The sequence below is a fragment of the Triticum dicoccoides genome, chromosome 3B (assembly GCF_002162155.2).
Source record: "Triticum dicoccoides isolate Atlit2015 ecotype Zavitan chromosome 3B, WEW_v2.0, whole genome shotgun sequence".
Classification (NCBI taxonomy): Eukaryota; Viridiplantae; Streptophyta; class Magnoliopsida; order Poales; family Poaceae; genus Triticum; species Triticum dicoccoides.
Window position 1 is genome coordinate 633,956,548 of NC_041385.1, and position 14,382 is coordinate 633,970,929.

The 14,382-nt window shown below is 47.2% G+C and overlaps 3 protein-coding genes across 3 annotated transcripts; 2 read left to right on the forward strand and 1 right to left on the reverse strand.

Annotated features, from left to right (window-relative positions):
- The first annotated feature begins 2,695 nt into the window (after window positions 1-2,695).
- LOC119277535 (50S ribosomal protein L17-like) lies at window positions 2,696-5,474 on the forward strand. Its single transcript, XM_037558816.1, has 6 exons — window positions 2,696-2,875; window positions 2,976-3,030; window positions 3,120-3,170; window positions 3,963-4,054; window positions 4,448-4,525; window positions 4,972-5,474. Exons 1-6 carry the CDS (start codon window positions 2,820-2,822, stop codon window positions 5,123-5,125), a joined length of 486 nt encoding a protein of 161 aa, XP_037414713.1. The 5' UTR covers window positions 2,696-2,819; the 3' UTR covers window positions 5,126-5,474.
- A 363-nt stretch (window positions 5,475-5,837) lies between these two features.
- On the forward strand, window positions 5,838-7,966 carry LOC119277536 (pentatricopeptide repeat-containing protein At5g42450, mitochondrial-like). The gene has a single exon (XM_037558817.1). It carries the CDS (start codon window positions 6,068-6,070, stop codon window positions 7,442-7,444), a length of 1,377 nt encoding a protein of 458 aa, XP_037414714.1. The 5' UTR covers window positions 5,838-6,067; the 3' UTR covers window positions 7,445-7,966.
- A 3,628-nt stretch (window positions 7,967-11,594) lies between these two features.
- On the reverse strand, window positions 11,595-12,237 carry LOC119277537 (histone H2B.5-like). Its single transcript, XM_037558818.1, has one exon. The coding sequence runs from the start codon at window positions 12,150-12,152 to the stop codon at window positions 11,742-11,744; it is 411 nt and encodes a 136-aa protein (XP_037414715.1). The 5' UTR covers window positions 12,153-12,237; the 3' UTR covers window positions 11,595-11,741.
- Between the last annotated feature and the right edge of the window lie 2,145 nt (window positions 12,238-14,382).

Sequence of the window (14,382 nt, forward strand, 5' to 3'; positions counted from 1 at the left end):
CGATATGTACATATCCCTACCTCAGATTATTTTAATTGTTACATAAAACTACATGATGAATAAATATCAGTTGAATGAAAATGTAAAACCCCTTTTCACATGTTTCAAATAAAGTAGTTAGAAAATCACTCTTGAAATGATCGCCCATTTTATTACATATTTTAGAATAAGCATGGATGCATGCTCTCAACAAGGATACGGCATTTAGTTTTTTTGTCAAGAATTTTCGTCATCCGGCTAGTGTCGCATGCCGTTTTGCCAAATTAGTGTTTCAACAATTATATTTTTCTAGCTCAACATTTTAAGAGAAAAGCAAGCATGTTAATTGTGCGGCTTTGAGCATGTGATATCCATTCCCTCCAACCACTCTACCTTGGTTGTTGATATTTGTAAGAAAGGCCTGACAAACCCTAAGGAGGAGAGTGAATTTCGGGATTATGGAAAAATAAGCGTTCCTTACCACTAGTGTTTAGTCTTCTTTAGTCATTAATGCATGGTTGATAATGCTTTTTACTAGACCTTTGCGTGCGCCTCTGGCACCGTATGTATGGATGTTGTCGTGTTGTTCTGGTAACATTTTGATGGACACACATCAATATTTTTGTCCCTTTGCAAAGCACTGACAATGTGTGCTAGTCAAATACAATGAAACTATGTATTTTTTGTTCCTTTTTTAGATTTGCTTCTCATATTATTAATACAACTTTTTCATGTTTCATACAACCAACTCCCATTGAAATACAGCAACACACGAAGGATTATCTAATTTTCATTGTAGCCACATATATATAATTAAAATCTCATACAACAGTGAACTTTGTCTTGGGTGAAAGTTTCCCACCGACGAATGTTGTGGCCATACGGCGGATTTTAGAGAGATTTTCTTTCTCAGCTTCCGAAGCTTGACAAAAGTTTGCTGGAATGAGCTGTCTTCTCGGGTCTACAGTCAAGATTTCTAGAGCAGGGGCATTTTTCACAATGTGTACCAGAAGCTCTACTTGACTCTTTTCAGCTCTGAACTGGCGAACTGTCAAGCTCTTCAAGCACTTGTATTCGAGTTGACCCTGGGGCAAGTTCCTTAGAGGTCCTTGGCCACCATCCATGCAACATGACACGAAGAAAATGTCCAGCTCCTCAAGCAGCGGCGCAGCCCGCAGAAAATGCACGATGGAGAGGGTATCGTCGGCGTGTTTATGGCCGATGTTTAAGATCAACTGAAGATGCCTCAGATGGGAAAAGATGGAGGTTTTCTCCAGCCGCCAGGGGAACTCTGGTAGTATACAAAAACAGCACAGTGACAGTTGTTGCACCATGGGGAACGCAGAGGGCAGAGAGCCGAGAGCCTGCTGCAGTGTTATTTGGCAGCAGTGGATATTAACATCGCGAAGCCCTGAAGATTGGCGGAGGTCGATGGTAGCCAGTGGATGCCCCTGGAATATGAACGTTGTGAGCCTGTTGGCGTTGAGTTGAATCTTGGTCACGCCGCAGTTTGACACTCTGAGGTATAGCAGGCGGGGCAATGGCGTCTCCAACTTGAGCTCGTCGTTCAGCTGGACCCTATACAGATCCAGCCATTCCAGATTAGGGCAGTTCGACAGCACATCTCGCAGATCACCAGCGGACACGACGGACGAGCGCAGACCGAGCCTTTGAAGCTTCGGAAAAGCCATGCGCCGGGAGGAGGGCGGAGCTTTGAGCGATACGCAGGAGAGGTGAAGGTTCTGCAGGCCGGACACGCCGCCGCCTCCACCCACGAGCGATTGCAAGGGGAACTCGTACCGGTATAGGCCGTACCCCTGGTCAGGCCGTCGCGACACGTCGAATGTCAAGCTCTTGGTCCGCGCCGAGGCCGCGCGGCGAAGCCAGTCGTCCAGGCGGCGAGACAACTACCCAAGGTACTCGACGGCGAACCTCAGCACGAGCTGCTCGACCGCGCCGCCGCGGCGCTGGCGCAGTATCATGTCGACGGCGTAGACGAACCTCTCGCGGCGCCTTTCGTCGAGGAACGCGCGGTACTGCTTCTCCCGGGGATCGTCATCGTCCGACCGTGCCCGGCACCGCGGCAGGCGGGGGGCATGTCGAGGGCCAGCCTGGGGGAGTGCTTCCAGGCGTGCCTCCACGCGGTCGATAGCACGCTGGTCTTCGCGGCCTGCTTCGCGTCCAGCTTCGACGCGATCGTCGCCAGCAGCTCCGCAGGAAGGTCGCCGAACGATGCTGCGCCCGCTGGTCCGCTGCGGGTGCAGGTCGGCTCGCGACGGCCGCTGCGTATGCCGGCTGATGGATCGTCGCGTGGCGGGTTGTGATGGCAGATCAGGCTGGGGTTGCAGCGGCAGGTGATCAGGACGGTGGCTACCCCTTCTCTGCGTGCATCGGCCAAGGTCCGGCCGGGAGGACTAGTCAGATTGTTCCCCATCGATGGATGTTTCCGGCGATCGCTCGCCGAGGTTGGGGTTCAGGCTTCAGCCTTCAGCCGTTCGCGACGAGAACGAGGTACGCTCGTCGATGGACACAAACGGAGCAAACACGTATGCTGCCACGATGGATCGTTCCGAGCTTTTTTTTCTAGGGAAGTTCGTTCCGAACTCTGTTTGCGTGTATCCACGGCCCACGGCCCACGGCCTAATTAAGGCCCACGTAGAACGACATTTCGGGCCTTACGGGCCAGAAGGCAGGACGGAACCACTTGGGGGGGCACGCGAGCGCAAACCTACCTAGCAGGTGTCCAGGTCCGGGTCCGAGCGGCACCGACCGAGCACCTTCGCAAACCCCTCAACCCTCGCCGCCGCCGCGCCGGCCGCTCAGCCCCCGCCGCCGACGCCATGGGCAAGTTCCGCAAGCTCGGGCGCCACGCCGCGCACCGCGTGTCCATGCTCAGGTATCTAGTGCTGATCTTCTCTCTCCGCTAGCCGCTGTGATGTATATGTGCCGCGTCGTCGTGCCGCTGACTTTCCTTCTGGATTCGTGTGCTTCGGCAGGACGATGGTGTCGCAGCTGGTGAAGCACGAGCGCATCGAGACCACCGTCGCCAAGGTACGTTTGATCGCTTTGCGGTGGGTGTTTGCCTGCCGGACCGGGATCTGTGTCTTGTAGTAGTGACCCTTTCTGGGTTGGTGTTTCAGGCGAAGGAGGTGCGGCGCAAGGCGGATCAGATGGTGCAGCTCGGCAAAGATGTAAACTCAACACCATTCCCTTAGTGCCCAACGTTTTTTGACCTGAAAACTCTTCATTTCCATTGATCCATGGAGCTATGTGTCTGCAGCCATGATGTAGTCAACTGCACACACAGTTTAGAACTAGTTAAATCCAGGAATGTGTCGTTTATTGTCCCAGTTCTGTTCTATTAGCATTCAATCCGTTTGCAGTCGCTTAGAATCAGGCCTTATAACTTTGGGTTGTTTTCATCATGAGGCTTACATGTTACTCCCTCCGTCCGGAATTACTTGTCATTAAAATGGCTGAAAACATTCATTTTCATCCATTTTAATGACAAGTAATTCCGGACGGAGGGAGTATTTCCCAGCAGAATGAGATGTTCAAAGTCTCTCATCAGAGAAATAGAAACAATGTAAATGTTTTTCGAGTTTCTGTAAAAAAAAACTGAACAGTCTATTTTTCAGCATAGTGACTAGTGACTGTTGATTTTTTGCCTGCTAAAAATTCATTATAGGGCCAAAGATCCCTTCGATACATTGGGAATCCTTGATTATCACTCTTTTGTTGGTTCAACATAAGTTCCTGATGGTGTTCTGTTCTGTAATATTATCTCATTCCATATGCGACCTCAAGCCTCTTGTTATCTAACCAAGATGTTGCATTGATTTGTTAGTCTTATCTTCAGGTTTCAAATACTGAAACTCATATGCTCTTGTTATCTGATCGAGATTTTTGCATTGATTTAATTAATGAACTATTACATCTAGGCTAAAATGCAGAACCTCATGTCATATTGATAAATTATGTAGGGTACACTGGATGCAGCAAGACGTGCTTCTGCTTTTGTTCGCGGAGATGATGTTGTCCATAAGCTGTTCACAGAGCTGGCCTACCGCTATAAGTATGTCTCTTTAGCTAGCCATGGATAAGTTTGATCTAATACAACTGGCAATCCCTTTGATTTACTTTTCAACCTTGCTAAGTACTCCTGCATGCTTAGGATTACTATTTTTCTCATAGAAACGTAACCTTGCTAGACAATGGAGAGGTCTGTAGGGAGGATATGTTGTAAATGTCCTCATATCTGTAGGAGCCATGTATTTTTGAAACAAAAATACTACTCCCTCCGATCCAAATTAATTGATGCTGGTTTAGTAAAAAAATAAGTTGTACTAAACCAGCATCAATTAATTTGGATTGGAGGGAGTAGAATATTGTTTATTTTGAAACAGATGAGAATATCATTTTCAAGTTGAACCTACTGATCTTTTTTATTTTATGTTTTATATCCTAGAGATCGAGCAGGCGGATATACAAGACTTTTGCGAACTAGGATACGAATAGGTGATGCTGCACCAATGGCATACATTGAGTAAGTTTCTTTGTTCATATATATCCTAACATTTCTGTTTGACTTTGCCTTTGTGTTTGCTTGGTGTGAAAGTCTGACTGGTTGAGAACAAAATTATTTTCATGGCATGTTTTGTTTTAGTGAAATAAGCTGCTGCCTGGAACGTTTCCAAATCCATGAACTACATTACCATGCCCAGACAATGAAATGTAGATTGGAAGGATATTAACTGATGAAGAAAGCTGGTCAGTTCTGTAATAGGTCTAGAGCTTTTAATGCCAAGTTAGTCCAACATTCTGCCGTGTTTTAGCAAATTTGGCCAAGATTGGCCCTATACCAAAAATTTGCTCCCTGAAATTTCCAGAAACCACAACTGGTTGTCTTCATCTTTTGCTGACATTTTTGTGGATCAACAGGACTTCCACCCAGCTTTTGCATATGTTGTATCTAAGATGTTCCCTGTGCAGGTTTGTGGACAGAGAGAACGAACTCCGAGAGGCCAAACCTGCAACGCCGCCGCCGCCTCAGCGGGTTCCACTTGATCCATGGGCCAAGTCTCGTGCTAGCCAACAGTGGGCAGGACCTAAAGTTACCGTGAACCCCAAATCAGAAGGCTTATGAGAGCAGCATCTGCACTGTGTTTCTATCTGGTGAATCACAGTATTCATTTCGTTCGTGGGACTATGCACGAGGCTTGTCATGCAGGAGGATTTTTGTCAGCGTATAATTGTCAATAGAATAATTCAACTTAGATTTGCTATCCCTCCAGCGAATATTGATATATGATTGAATGGGGATGCGGTGTTATCCGCGCGACAGTATGGCACAAGAAATGTTGTGTTGGTTTGGTTTTTCCTATTGCTGATGTATCATGAAATGTTTGAAGAATTACCCAGGCAAATTCGAGCCTGGATCTCAGGTCTTTCACGGCCTCCATAAAAAATCTCTCGGTTAATTGCTTGCTACTGAATAATGATGTTTGTTTGTGTGTGTGTGTTTACTGCAGCTAGTGGAGTGCTTTTGTTTAGACTGCAAATGCCTTCTTTTCCCATACAAAATGTATTTGCTGATCCGCAATACATATTTCTGTTACGGTGGAATTGCTACCATTTAACAGTTCCCATTGTACCCTTTGATGCCTAGTTTAGAAAATTCCTAATGACTCCGACCATCCAAATCATATAAAATACCTTTGAATCAAATAAGCACTTGAGCTTGAACAAGTGAAGATTGCCTCACGTGCTTATCGTTTCAAAAATTTCAGTAACAAGGTCTATAATTTTCAAACTCCCGTCTCTGTATTTTACACATCACTTGGACAAACTTAGTCCGTTTCTGCTATCTCAGTCCGGTTCTGATATCCTCAGCACCGCGGCCAAATCTCCCTACACCAAATCCCTGCACCACGAAGACGCACAGATCGTTCCTGCCGGCGACAAAAGGTGCACAAATCGCATGGTGAACTCCTCGGACCGGCGACAGGGCCGGCACTGACCCAGCGCATCCAGCCGGCGGCGCTGAACCAGCGCCGTCCTGCGAGCCGCGCATAACCTGCTCGACGGAATGCCGTACCGGGACGTCGTCGCGGCGACGGCCGCCATCGGCGCGCTCGCCCGCGGCGGCCGGCACCGCGACGCCGTGGCGCTCTTCTCCCGCGTGCTCGCGGACGGCGTCCCGACGCCGAACGAGTTCACCTTCGGCACGGTCCTCCGGTCGGCCACCGCGCTGCGCGACCCGCGCGTGGGCGCGCAGCTCCACGCCTGCGCCGCCAAGTCCGGCCTCTGCTCCATCGTCTTCGTGGGCAGCGCCTTCGTCGACCACTACGCCAAGATGGGCGCCATGAGGGAGGCCCAGGGCGCGCTCGGGGACACCAGCGAGCCCAACGTCGTCTCCTACACCTCACTCATCGCCGGGTTCTTGAAGAACGGGATGCCCGAGAAGGCTCTCCGGCTGTTCCGGTGCATGCCGGAGAAAAATGTGGTTTCCTGGAACGCGATGATCGGGGGGTGCAGCCAGGCGGGGCTCAGCGAGGAGGCCGTCGGCCTGTTCCGGGAGATGTGTCGAGAGGGCGCCAGGCCGAACGAGAGCACGTTCCCCTGCGTGCTCACCTCCGTTGCCAATGCAGGGGCGCTCGGCATCGCTAGAAGCGTCCATGCGTCGGCCATCAAGCACTTGGGCAAGCTCGATGTTTACATCGGCAATTCTCTCGTCAGCTGCTATGCCAGGTGTGGCAGCTTGGAGGACAGTGTGCTGGTCTTCACAAACATGGAGCAGAAGAATGTGGTCTCCTGGAACGCTCTGATCTGCGGGTATGCGCAGAATGGGAGAGGGGAGGAAGCTTTGGCTGCCCACAAGAGGATGATAGCAACGGGCTTGAAGGCAGATAATGTCACTCTTCTAGGATTGCTGTTCGGTTGCAACCATGCCGGTCTGGTCGACGAGGGTTATTCGTTGTTCAAGACAGCCCAGAGAGAGCAACCCGGCATATTGAAGCCTGAGCATTACGCTTGTGTTGTGGATCTCTTGTCTCGTGCCAAACGATTCGATGACGCCAAGAGGTTTCTTGAGGACCTTCCATTTGAGCCAGGCCTTGGGTTCTGGAAGTCAATGGTAGGAGGGTGCCTGATTCACTGGAACAAGGACCTCGCTGAGAGCGTCGCCGACCGTATTCATGCACTTGATCCAGAGGACACTTCTTCATACATCCTTCTCTCTAATGTTTATTCTGCAGTTGGAAGCTGGAAGAGTGCGTCAACGATCAGGAGACAGATTAAGGAGAAGGGGCTCAAGAGGATCACTGGCTGCAGCTGGATTGAGGTCCAGGACAAGGCCCATGTCTTCTTCAATGGAGACTCTAAACATCCTCAGAGTGATGAAATTTACAAGATGCTTGAGGTTTGCCTGGATACTGGTGAAGATGAACACTGCCTTGCAGTATGATTGTGCAAAACGGTCTAAAGGACTGAGCTGAGGGAACAGCACTCGACACTCGACAGTAACTATGTGTTTCTTTGGCGACTGATGAAATGCTTAGAAGATAGCTAGACCGACTGGCTGAGAGTCGATTAGTCATGTTCATCACTCATCAGGTTAGGTAGATCTGGATGGACTTTAACTTGTATGGTAGCAGGAGAATAGGAGTTTGGCCTGGTAAGACCAACAGCGAACGGCAACTGAAGAGCACCTGGAGATCAGAAGATGGCCAGAGATGGTTGGTCTTCCAAGCAGAGGATGGTGTTGCAAACTTGGAACCTTGGAAGACATGTGTAACTCAAGGCTTTCAGGGTGCTATTTGGTTTCAAGCTGCCGAAGATTTTTTTTTAAAAAAAACTGTCAAGCTGTTGAGGAATGTCTGACTAGAGAACTAGAAATTCTGTGAGCAAACTGCCATGTGTTAATGTGGATACAAAAATAGTTCGTACCAGACTCATTGCAGAGTAGCACATTAAGCTACTGGATACACCAATCAAATTATTATCCATATTCCTTTGAAGTTACACATTTTGGCACTGGGTTGGATTGTGTAAACAATTGCTAGAAATAGGGCTGGCCTTTTAAATTCTTAGAATGAGAAAACAAAATTCAGTACAAAGTAACCAAATATGCTCAAATAAAATATTTCCATCCATACAACACCATCTGTAGCAAATCATCTCATCACAAGAATTCAGCAGAAAACCAAGCATAGTACAGCATATTGCTTGAATTAAATTAAGACTTATGTCAACGGTGCATTCAATGAAATCTTCGAAGGCAGACGCACAAGGATCAGAACAAAGGAAATGCTCGAGCAGATCGCAGAGTTAAAATTCAAACAACTGATATCTTCACTCTTCAGAACTGAAGCAAAGCACATTTGAAACTTACTAGAAAGCGGCTGGAATTTCAGGGTGATGAATGATTTCAAGCTGCCGCTTATTGCTATTGTTAAGCTGTTTGACTAGAGAACTAGAAATTCAATGTGTTAACGGGGATAAGAAAATAAGAAAATCGTATAAAGCAAACTCATTGCAGAGTATTAAGCTGCTCTGGTGATCAAAATATCATCCATGTTCCTGAAGTAGATATTTCAGCACTGGGTTGGATTGTGTACAGAATCACTAGAAGCCTAGAATATGGCTGGCTTTCTGAATTTTTGAACGAGTAAATACTATTAAGCTCGGAATGAGATCTTGCCCCTGAAAACAAAATTCAGTAAAAAGTAACCAAATCTGCTCAAATAAAATATTTCCATCCATACAACACCATCTGTACCCTGTACACCTCCTTTCCTCAGTTGGCAGCAGATCATCTCATCACAAGAACTCAACAGAAAACCAAGCATATACAGCATATTGCTAGAATTAAATCAAGGCCTACGTCAAAGGTGTATTCAACGAAATCTTCAAATGCAGAAGCACAAAGTTCAGAACAGAACTAAACAAAAATTACTCTAACAGAAAGCATAGTTAAATTAAAACAGCTGAATGTTCAGAACTGGAACTTCCTAGAATACGGCAGGACTGACAGGTTGCGATTGGTTTCAAGCTGCCGACGGTTTTATTTTTCAAAAGGTTGGGCTATAGAACAATGTGTTAACGGGCATAAGAAAAACAGAAAATGGTTCAAATCAAACTCATTGCAGAGTAGCACATTAAGCTACCGTGGCGATCAAAATATCATCCATGTTCCTCTGGAAGTTGATATTTCAGCACTGGGTTCGATTGTGTGCAGAATCACTAGAATACGGCTGGTTTTCTGAATTTTAGAATGAGTAAACTGTGTTAAAGCTCGCACTGAGATCTTGCCCGTGAAAACAAAATTCAATATGAAGTTACCCAATCTGTTCAAATAAAAACTTTCCATCCTTAGTGTGTACATCTCCTGTCATCAGTTTTTTTTTAGACAAATCTCCTGTCATCAGTTGGCACCCAAACATCTGATCAAAAGAATTCAACAGAAAAGGTATGCATGTACAGCATGACACTGGATTTAAACCAAGACCTTCGTCAATGGCAAATTCAACGAAATCGTCAAAGGAAGAGGCACAAGGTTCAGAACAAACAAAGAAAATCTCAAGCAGATCGCAGACTTAAAAACTCAAACATCTGACATCTTCAGAAGTGAAGCAAAGAACATCTGAAACTAACTAGAATACGGCTGGACATCTAAAATTCTTAGAATGTGTTCAAAGCTCGCAATGAAATGATGCCCTGAAAACAAATTCAGTAAAAACTTAACAAATCTGGTCAAAAAAATTCCATCCGTGTGGCAATCTGTAGTCGGTGCGTCTTCTGACCTCAGTTGGCAGCCAATCATCTAATCAAAAGAATTTCTACAGAAAAAGCACATACAGCATGTCGGTAGAATTGGATCAAGGCCTACCCAAACATGGATGTTTGTTCCAGGGATATTAAATTGTTAGAATGGGTTAAAGGTGTTAAAAGCTCGCAATGAAATATTGCCCCTGAAAACAAAATTCAGTAAGAACTTAACAGATCTGATAAATAAAAAAAACTTCCTCCATAGAAATAATCAAGACCTATATTAACAGTTCACTCAACCATGGATGTTAGTTTCAAAGCAGATCACAGGAGTTAAAAAATAAAACAACTGCCATCATCAGAAAACAGAAGCAAAGCACGTTTGAAACAACCACTGAATGATTCATTGATTCAGCAGACGACTCATATTACACTGTTCGATTGGGGAATCTAACCCCATATTGTTGTTGGCACACGAACAAACCAGATCATACTAAACAGACTCGGGTGGCAGCAATCTAACAGCATCCTCCCTCAGTTGGCAGAAAATCATATCACCAAAAGAATTCAACAGAAAACCAAACATAGTAGTACAATATTGCTAGAACTGACGCAGCAAAACATATCATCAAAAGAATTCAACAGAAACCCAGCATAGTACAGCATATTGCTAGAATTAAATTAAGACCTATGTCAACGGTGTGGTCACCGAAATCTTCAAAGGCGGAAGCACAAGGTTCACAACAAAAGAAATGCTCGAGCAGATCGCAGAGTTAAACTTCAAACTACTGACATCTTTACTCTTCAGAACTGAAGCACATTTGGAACTTACTAGAATAAGGCTGGACTTTCAGGGTGCTAATTGGTTTCAAGCTGCCAACAGTTATTATTATTATTGTCAAGCTGTTGGACTAGAGAACCAGAAATTCAATGTATATTAACAGGGATAAGAAAATCAGAAAATCGCTCAAATCAAACCCATTGCAGAGTATTAAGCTACCATGGCGATCAAAATACCATCCATGATCCTCTGGAAGTAGACATTTCAGCACTGGGTTGGATTGTGTGTACAGAATCACTGTTATAAGGCTGGCTTTCTGAATTTTCGAACGAGTAAATAGTGTTAAAGCTCGCAATGAGATCTTACCCCTGAAAACAAAATTCCGTACGAAGTTACCCAATCTGGTCAATAAGAAATTTCCATCCTTAGTTTGTACATCTCCTGTCATCAGTTAGTACCCAAACATTTGATCAAAAGAATTCAACAGAAAAGGTAAACTAAGACCTCCGTCAATGGCGCAAAATCATGAAAAGAAGAAGCACGAGGTTCAGAACAAACAGAAAATACTCAAGCAGATCGCAGAGTTAAAATTCAAACAGCTGACATCTTCACAACTGAAGCAAAGCACTGGACTTCTAAAATTCTTAAAATGTGTTAAAAGCTCGCAATGAATTGTTGACAAATCTGATCAAATAAGAACTTTCCATTGGTACACAGCAATATGTAGCTGGTACATCTCCTCACTTAAGTTGGCAGCCAATCATCTAATCAAAAGAATTTCTACAGCATGCCGATGAAATTGGAAATCAGAGAGAATGCTCTCTTTTATCAAAAAAAACGTCCACAGTTTCACTGAATTTTGCTTTCAGCGGCAATGTTTCACTGCAAGCCAAACAACAGATCAGATGAAATAAAAATCTTACCCTGCAGAAATAATGAAGACCTATGCCAACAATTTACTCATCCATGGATGATCAGCGAGATGCAGAAGGTTAAAATTGCTCGAGCACATCAAAAGAGTTTAAAAAAACAACTGCCATCATCATAAAACTGAAGCACAGAACGATTGTAACAAGGGACCACGATAATTCATTGATTTAGAAAATACGACTCATTTTACAATGTTTGTATAGGGGGGTCTAACCCCCTGCGATTGTTGACACACGAACAAACGAAACCAAACTGACAAGAGACTCGGTGGGCGGCAGGCAATCTAAGAGGAGGTAAACTTGGTGACGGCCTTGGTGCCCTCGGAGACGGCATGCTTGGCGAGCTCGCCGGGAAGGACGAGGCGCACGGCGGTCTGGATCTCCCGGGAGGTGACGGTGGGCTTCTTGTTGTAGCGCGCGAGCTTGGCCGACTCGCCGGCGAGCTTCTCGAAGATGTCGTTGATGAAGGAGTTCATGATGGACATGGCCTTGGAGGAGATGCCGATGTCAGGGTGGACCTGCTTGAGCACCTTGAAGATGTAGATCTTGTAGGTCTCGACGCTCTTCTTGGCCTTCTTCTTCTTCTTGTCGGCGCCGCCGTCCTTGCCGGGCACGCGCTTCTCGGCCTTGGGCTTCTTCTCCGTCTCCACCGGCTTCTTCTCCGCGGCGGGCTTCTTCTCGGCCTTGGGCGCCATGGCGGATTCGGCGGGAAGGAGACGAGGGATCGGATTGGGGAAGTTTGCGGCGCGCGGGGAGGATTGGAGGTTTGTGTTTGGGTTGTGGGTTTCCCGGTTCGGGGCGGTAGGAATATATGGGGGTGCTGGGAGGGGCGTGATTGGTGGAGAGGGTTGGGGTCTGGATCGGTGAGGTGGCGGGATGTGGGGTCGTTGGATTTGATGGACGGCTGGATTTAGGCGCGCCGCATGGGGGAATCCGTGTGGGGATGCGTGATCCCGCGGTTCAGTGGTGGGTTTAGGCGGCGACCGGAAATTTGGTCAGCGGAATGCGCGCGGGAAGGGAAGGTTTGGTTTGGAGGCTTCGTGTTTTTTTACACAATTTTGGAGGCTTCGTGATGGGTTGTGCAAGGATTCCTGCGGGGATCTGGATTTGCCCGTGCTTAGGCTGGTTGTAATGGGAAGTATCATATACTAGTATCATGCATATGATACTAGTGTATGATACTACCTCTCTAATGCATAGTATCATATATTAGTATCATGTAGTACTCTATTTATTATCATGCATGACATAAAGTAGCATAGCATTTAATATGATACGGTATCATGATATGATACTACACCCTCTCTTTCTTCATTTAATGTTATGACACCTCATCAAAATTGCCTAGTTGGCATGCATGATACTACCTATGATACTACCATTACGACCAGCCTTATGATAGGCTGGGCTTGGCACTTTCTTTCATATATAAACTATTTATTGAGGGAAAAGCCCTTGTCACACCGAAATGGCTTCGGCTGTGCACAGCTATGTTTTTTTGTTCTGCGTGTGTGCACAGCTATGTTGTTCTAGTTTCTCAAGAGAAAACCATGTTGTTACAAAAAATATATACATATTCTTATTTTATTGTTGTGGGGAATTTTTTTGATCTATTCATCAATTACGAACACCAGAAGTGAAAATTTGCATCCAGTTTCGTGGACCACCTACCGACAAATATAAGAACCGAAACGAGTCGAAGGCGCACCGTTGTCATCGCCCTTCCCTCACTAGAGTATTTCAAATCTTGTTGTAGTAAATAGTTGAGAGATCCTCGTGCTAAGGTCTCATGGTATCAGCACACCAGAACAACAATTGTCGCCGAAGAGAAACATAGACCGAAAGGCAACCTGTAGATACACGAACGCATGCTGGATTCAAGCGGATATACTGGAGACAAACATCGACCAAATCCTAAGAAATCTGCTGGAGATACACCTCCACACGTCCTCTGATAACACCAGAAGCACCATCGGGACATGAGCTAGGCGAGACGAAGTTTATTCCCAGGAAGCCACCACTGTCTCGCCTTTCTGAGCAAGACCAACAAAACACCTAAAAATCACGCGCCCATGTTTCCAGGACCACAGGAGACGAGGTAGATCGAAGACTGCATTAGCGAGAGGCAAGAGAAACCCAATTGTGAGCAACCTTGGTCGCACAAGCGCAGGGGTGCGATCTCATCGTGAAATAAGGATGTCGGTCATCCTCCAGCCTCCTCAGCCGCTTGGCATTCCTGGCCGTTGGATCTGGTTGCTTGATGCGATTTGAGCCGTCGGATCGAGCCCTGGAATGACCTCGTTCGTCGGATAAAAAATAGTTATTGTTGCAATGAACAGTTTCACCTTGACCATGCCACCGCGCGTAAATAGCCTGCCCCGCCGGGGGCATTTTCGTCATTTCACTCGCACGGGGTATAAAAGGGCCGGCTCCCCTCCCCCTCCCGCGCGCCTCCTCTCCTCCCCTCGCCTCCCCTCCCGCACGCCTCCTCTCCTCCCGCCCACATCGCCGCCGCCGCCGCCACCCGCCTCCCCGCACCGTCGGCGGCCAGATCCACCATAGCAAAGTCCCCCCTCCCCAATGACGATGAGCAAAAGCGGAGGGAGGACGAGGAGCACGACGGTGGCGGCAGAGGGGAGGAGCAGCAGCAGGGCAAGGCGGCGGCGAGTGGGCGCCCGCCCTCCCCGTCCGCGAGCTGGTCCCCGGGCACGGCGGCGGCTCCCGAGCCCTCCTGCTCAACTCGTGCCGTCGGGGCCCGGGCGCGTGGGTGCCGCGATGCTCGCGGAGCCGCTGCAGATCCCCGCCGACCAGGCCGCGCTGGCGCTCGGGGCGCTCTCCGCCGTGCTCCCCGGTGACGACGACGACCCCGCAGCGGACGACGCGTGGGAGGCCAACCTCCACGCCGTGCTCCTCTTCCTCTACATC

Coding starts and splice junctions, on each gene's coding strand:
- LOC119277535 (XM_037558816.1), top strand. CDS start 2,820: ATGGGCAAGTTCCGCAAGCTCGGGCGCCACGCCGCGCACCGCGTGTCC. Junction 3,031..3,119: donor TCGAGACCACCGTCGCCAAG/GTACGTTTGATC, acceptor TTGGTGTTTCAG/GCGAAGGAGGTGCGGCGCAA. Junction 4,055..4,447: donor GAGCTGGCCTACCGCTATAA/GTATGTCTCTTT, acceptor TTTATATCCTAG/AGATCGAGCAGGCGGATATA.
- LOC119277537 (XM_037558818.1), bottom strand. CDS start 12,152: ATGGCGCCCAAGGCCGAGAAGAAGCCCGCCGCGGAGAAGAAGCCGGTG.
- LOC119277536 (XM_037558817.1), top strand. CDS start 6,068: ATGCCGTACCGGGACGTCGTCGCGGCGACGGCCGCCATCGGCGCGCTC.